Source organism: Phaethon lepturus, unplaced genomic scaffold (assembly GCF_000687285.1).
Source record: "Phaethon lepturus isolate BGI_N335 unplaced genomic scaffold, ASM68728v1 scaffold44624, whole genome shotgun sequence".
Classification (NCBI taxonomy): Eukaryota; Metazoa; Chordata; class Aves; order Phaethontiformes; family Phaethontidae; genus Phaethon; species Phaethon lepturus.
In genome coordinates, this window is record NW_010533329.1 from 19,090 (window position 1) to 23,876 (window position 4,787).

Here is a 4,787-nt window from a genome sequence, read left to right on the forward strand (position 1 = left end):
GTATAATGTTTTATTGATAATGCTAAATGTCCAGCTCTTCAGGATAATGTAATTTTTAGGAGGGAAGGGACATATAATTCTTTCTGAGAACTTAGAGAATGCTTGTGAAAGTACCTAAACTTATCAGTAAGAGAAGATTTATTTTGAACATTTTCCCAGTTATTCTGATGTGTAAACAATGTTTCATCAACTTAATCAAGAGGATCATCCTTGACAGAGACCTTGAAGCTGAAATACCTATTGCATGCCTAAGTAGAAAATCCTTCTGCGATGGAAGAAGAATACAGGTGTCAAGTCAAAAGCAATGCTATTAAGAAAACCTAATCTATGGAACTTTAGTCTAGAGAGGCTTCTTTTTAAACATTTTTTACTCAACAGAATTCTAACTACCATGAAGATTTTTAAAACTGGTACTGAGATTTTCAAAGGCACCTGAAGAGAAAGAAAACAGTCACATTTCTTTCAAAACTAAGGGAAATTGGTCTGAACACTGGCTTAGGGACTTCAGAATTTTGCTCACTCACATTTCTACATACATAAAGCTATTGTCGTTTTAAGAGTTGAGCATCTTTAAAATAGAAGTAATTTATTCAAGAACTTAATTGTAGATTAAGAAAAGCCCCCAAAAGCATTCAATGTAATTAATGCAGTAAAGGTAATAATATAAACAGAGAAATAAAAATCGAGTAATATTCCCCAGGAGAAACTGACGTGATTTATAAAGATTATGAAAATAATGCAATAGTAATAGATAATAACAGTGCAATAATAAACTTTAAAAAAGATACTACACCATGTATTTCACCAAGTAACTAACACTAAGCACTGGAATGTCAATTAAACTTCAAAACTAAGCACAAAAACATTAAAGTATGTTCTGTGCTGACCTGATCATTAGTTCAGAGAAGAATAATAATAATCCAGTGCAACAAAGAAGAAGGTATGTGTTAAAGACATCACCTCTTCAAGATTTGCCATGCACATGACATACAGCTTGGATGGGAACGGGAAAGGCAGTGGAAACCGGTTGCTTTCACTTCGCTGGTTGTGAGTAGCTAGAGAGTGCCGTAGGGAGCCTCTGCCGATCCCCAAGCAGCCATCAGTGACAAGAACAACCTTGAGTGAAAGAGGATAGATGAGCATTTCCAAGACAAGACACGTTTCTATCTGCAGAGGGCAACTCTAGACCAACACATTTCAGTGGTCTTCCTAGCAGCATGCACTTCTATACTGAAAATCCCTGCTCACATGGGGATTTCCTCCACTGAGCTGGGGGAAAGAATTGTGAGTAAAATTGGTACATAAATGAGAAACTGAAGATTTAACCATAGCAATTTAAACTATGTGCATGGTAAATATACATTTTGTTGTAATTAGGCAATTGCACTAAAATTTTACTTCCATACCCAGAAACACACCATGCTGTGTATAAACATGGCCTTATTTAAGTGCACACTAGAAGAACAGTGACTATACAGCCAAAAAATCAGCCTCCTGCTGCTGGACTCAAGAACTCCACATTTATTTTCAGATGGAAGATAATGGCCAACTATGACCATTTCTTCTGCAGAATCTGGAGGGTGACCCAACTTTGGCTATAAGCCACAGAAGCCTTACAAAAGGTAGTATTAATTACCCTGACTCTTTGCAAACAAATGCAGCTGCAGTATGCTCACATTTTGCAGCAGAACTATTAAAGCAAAAATACACATTTTTCCATTCAGTTGCATGTCCAAAGTCACTCCTTGTAGAAATGTGCTCTGATAGGTTACACTGAATAATGGAACTATTTACACACAGCTGAGACCCAGTCATTTCCAGAGTAGTGAAATAGCTGTTCCTTCAACACTGCACAGCAACAGAAGGCATTACTTTTGGCTGAGAGGTAAGGAAAACCAAATTCAATTGAAACTCAATGTATATCTGCTACATCCACATGTGTATCCTCTCTTCATCCTCAATCTTTCTCCTTTGCAGTTTCTTCAGTTACCATCTGAACTGTTGCTCACCCATAATGTTTTTCACTGTTACAAGGTTCTGCACAGTACATTCCCCATGGCCTTCCATCAGCCCATCATCTGAAGTTCCAGTAAAATGAGCCATGACACAAATGAGACCTAATTGTTGAGGTCTTGCTTTTTACATCTTTCTAGGTCTTTGCTTTGAATGTCTGCTTTTCCAAGGTGCCTTTTGTCCATATTAGGTTATGAAGCATTGCCCAGACAATAAACCCCTATCTTTTTTTTCTCCTTAAGGAATATTGCTTGAGATATCTTCCTAGCTCACTGAGCTGCAAAATTACTGAACGTAAATCCTAATCCAAAAAGCAACATATTCTTAAGAGTCTCAGAAAACTGAAAGCTAAAAGCAGACTGCCATTGGAGGCAGCAAATTCATAAGGCTGAGAGCTGCATGGGCTGAACGGAGTGTGTGAGCAGATGTATGCCAAATGACTCATTAGGGATAGAAGACGGATCAAAACACACCCGGCAGTAGTCCCATCCTGTTGCTTGAGACCTGGAACTTTTAGAAGCTCTGGAAGCCATCAGGTACTGGAGGAGAAAGGTTACTGTATGTCTAAGTATACCCTTTCCAAACTGAGTGAGGCTCCTGGGACAGAAGATTGCATCCAGATCAAATGCCAAGCCTCCAAAATAGTTCTTTTGGGCCGGATTTTATAACCCACTACAGTAACACATTGGACAGGAATAAGTCTAGTTTTTGGCTGCTGAATACTTAAAGATCACCTTCTGTTCATATTCCAGATATATCCAATATACTAATTCTTTGTCTTCCTGTAGCACCAGCATGCCTGAGACTATTCAAAGTCTCCAAATTACATTTATATTTCCATTTGCAACTTACAGGGAATATTAAGTGTACACCACATCCTAAAAACAGTGAAATCAATCATACCTGGCAAGGAATTGCTGCACCCCATTCCTGCTGGACAATATTGCAAACCCCCAACAGTGCTGACTCTAAACAGGTTTTGTCATAATCATCCATGTTACTTAGGGCTTCCTGTAAAGACAAACACCACTGTCATTGCTGGGTGAAATACCCCTACCAGGAAACACAGAGAAGTTATTCACAGTTCTGTGGTAAGTCAGTATGTTTGCTTTGCGTTGTAACACAATGCAAAGTGCTATGTTCTTATATATGACGTGCAAAGTTTAAAAAAAAAAAGTAAAGATATAAAAAATAGTGAACAGTATCATCAGACAACAATGAAAGTGTACTTTGAAGAAACCATAGTATTACAAACACAGCCCTTTGGGAGAATAAATACTGTTTCTTTGACACATGACAAAAGGAAAGTCAAAATTTGAAGCAATGTCTAACATGAAACATTTAGCTTAGAAAATCTTCCCAGGTGTCAGAGCAACTTTAACTTCTTAGAGATTCAGAAAGCAGGCCACAAGGAGCTTGTGTCACAAAAACTCTTCGGCATAAAGAGTAGCAGAATCCAAAACTCATATCCACATCCTGTTTCTATAACCATAAATCAGCTTGTCTCCTTAAAATGAAAATGTCACAGTTAACACAGCATCATAAGAAGGGTGCAGCTGTAAAACTAACATGCTAGAGGAGCTTGGCTTGATTCTTGGCTTTCAGAAATTCCTCAAATGAACAATTAGGGAGGGGAAAATAAAGCAAGGAGACTGCACTGGCATTCAGCTGGTAAAATGCAAACGCAACAGAGAATACCTTTTAAAATCTGTACATCCTACAACCAACAAACCTAAAACATGGGGCCCTGTGACAGTGACGTATCACTTCTTGATATTATATATAGCCAAGTAGATACGTACAATTTTTACTGGCTTCAGAGACTTTCGGTACCTTACTGCATTTGTATGAAATTTCCTTCTTTAATTTTCTCTTTTCCTTTTTCTCCCCATTTTCCATCACCTCTGCAAGGCCTAAAATCACTTTATTCTCATTCTTGCCCTGCTTCAGCTGGTACATACTCTTAAAAGCACCTTCCCTCTACCGAATCACTTGACTCAAAACCTTGCTAAATGGGCCTCTGCTCCATCATTTATCAAAAGCAAAGCAACAACTACAGACAAAAATGTGAATGTCACAGAATCATTGGCATTTTTAACAGCTTCATCAGGCAGCCTTTTCCTCCATCCCCGCTTTTAACTGCAATAACCACACTCCAGAGCTCACTGGCAAAAGCATGATTTGTGAAGTAGCAAAACGTTTCAAATGCATTGATTTCACCTATCCTTAAAATAAGGATAGAACATTCAATTCAAGACGTTGTGCACAGGATGAAATGAAATCACACAATTTCACCATGATTTGGAAATGTCCGTGGTGTTTTGGATTTTTTAAATGTTGACAGCTTCCTGCTTTTGTGTTTCATGCACCTTACCTGAAGCGTATTGTAATCTCTTGTAAAGGGCACCATCAGCTCCCAGAGCGATGAAAACACCACCAAGGCCGTGAACTCCAGCTTGTAGTTAGTTGCCATGTGCTCGAACAGCATGGTCAGGCCATGGACTGCCAAGTGTTTCCGCTGGTACTCCTCGGAGCCCTCCACTGACACCGGCCGTGTCATGGAGAGCGACACGTCCATCACCACCACGGTCGGCATGATGAATTGCTCCTCTCTGCTACCGTCGCGAAGAACAGTGATCCCCTGCATGGAGGGGGAAGAAAAAGGCCGTACATGATTACTGAAGCTGCAGTTATGAGGCAAAACGTCTCACTCTCTCACACTGACCTCACCGCGCGGCAGGGGAGGCGACAATTACCTTTTTGCCCCCTCCTCT

General features: G+C 39.5%; 1 protein-coding gene across 2 annotated transcripts in view; it reads right to left on the bottom strand.

The window, feature by feature from the left end:
• VWA9 (von Willebrand factor A domain containing 9) overlaps nt 1–4,647 on the bottom strand; it is an 11,951-nt gene extending 7,304 nt beyond the window's left edge. The window contains exons 1-3 of one of the 2 annotated variants that reach the window (XM_010285146.1): nt 4,388–4,647; nt 2,917–3,024; nt 961–1,116 (exon numbers count right to left, since the gene is read on the bottom strand). In XM_010285146.1, coding sequence (XP_010283448.1) covers nt 961–1,116; nt 2,917–3,024; nt 4,388–4,609 — 486 coding nt within the window. In that variant the 5' untranslated portion in view covers nt 4,610–4,647. The remainder of the gene's footprint in view (nt 1–960; nt 1,117–2,916; nt 3,025–4,387) is intronic. The other variant, XM_010285147.1, reaches the window with a different exon arrangement.
• Nucleotides 4,648–4,787: the final 140 nt, after the last annotated feature.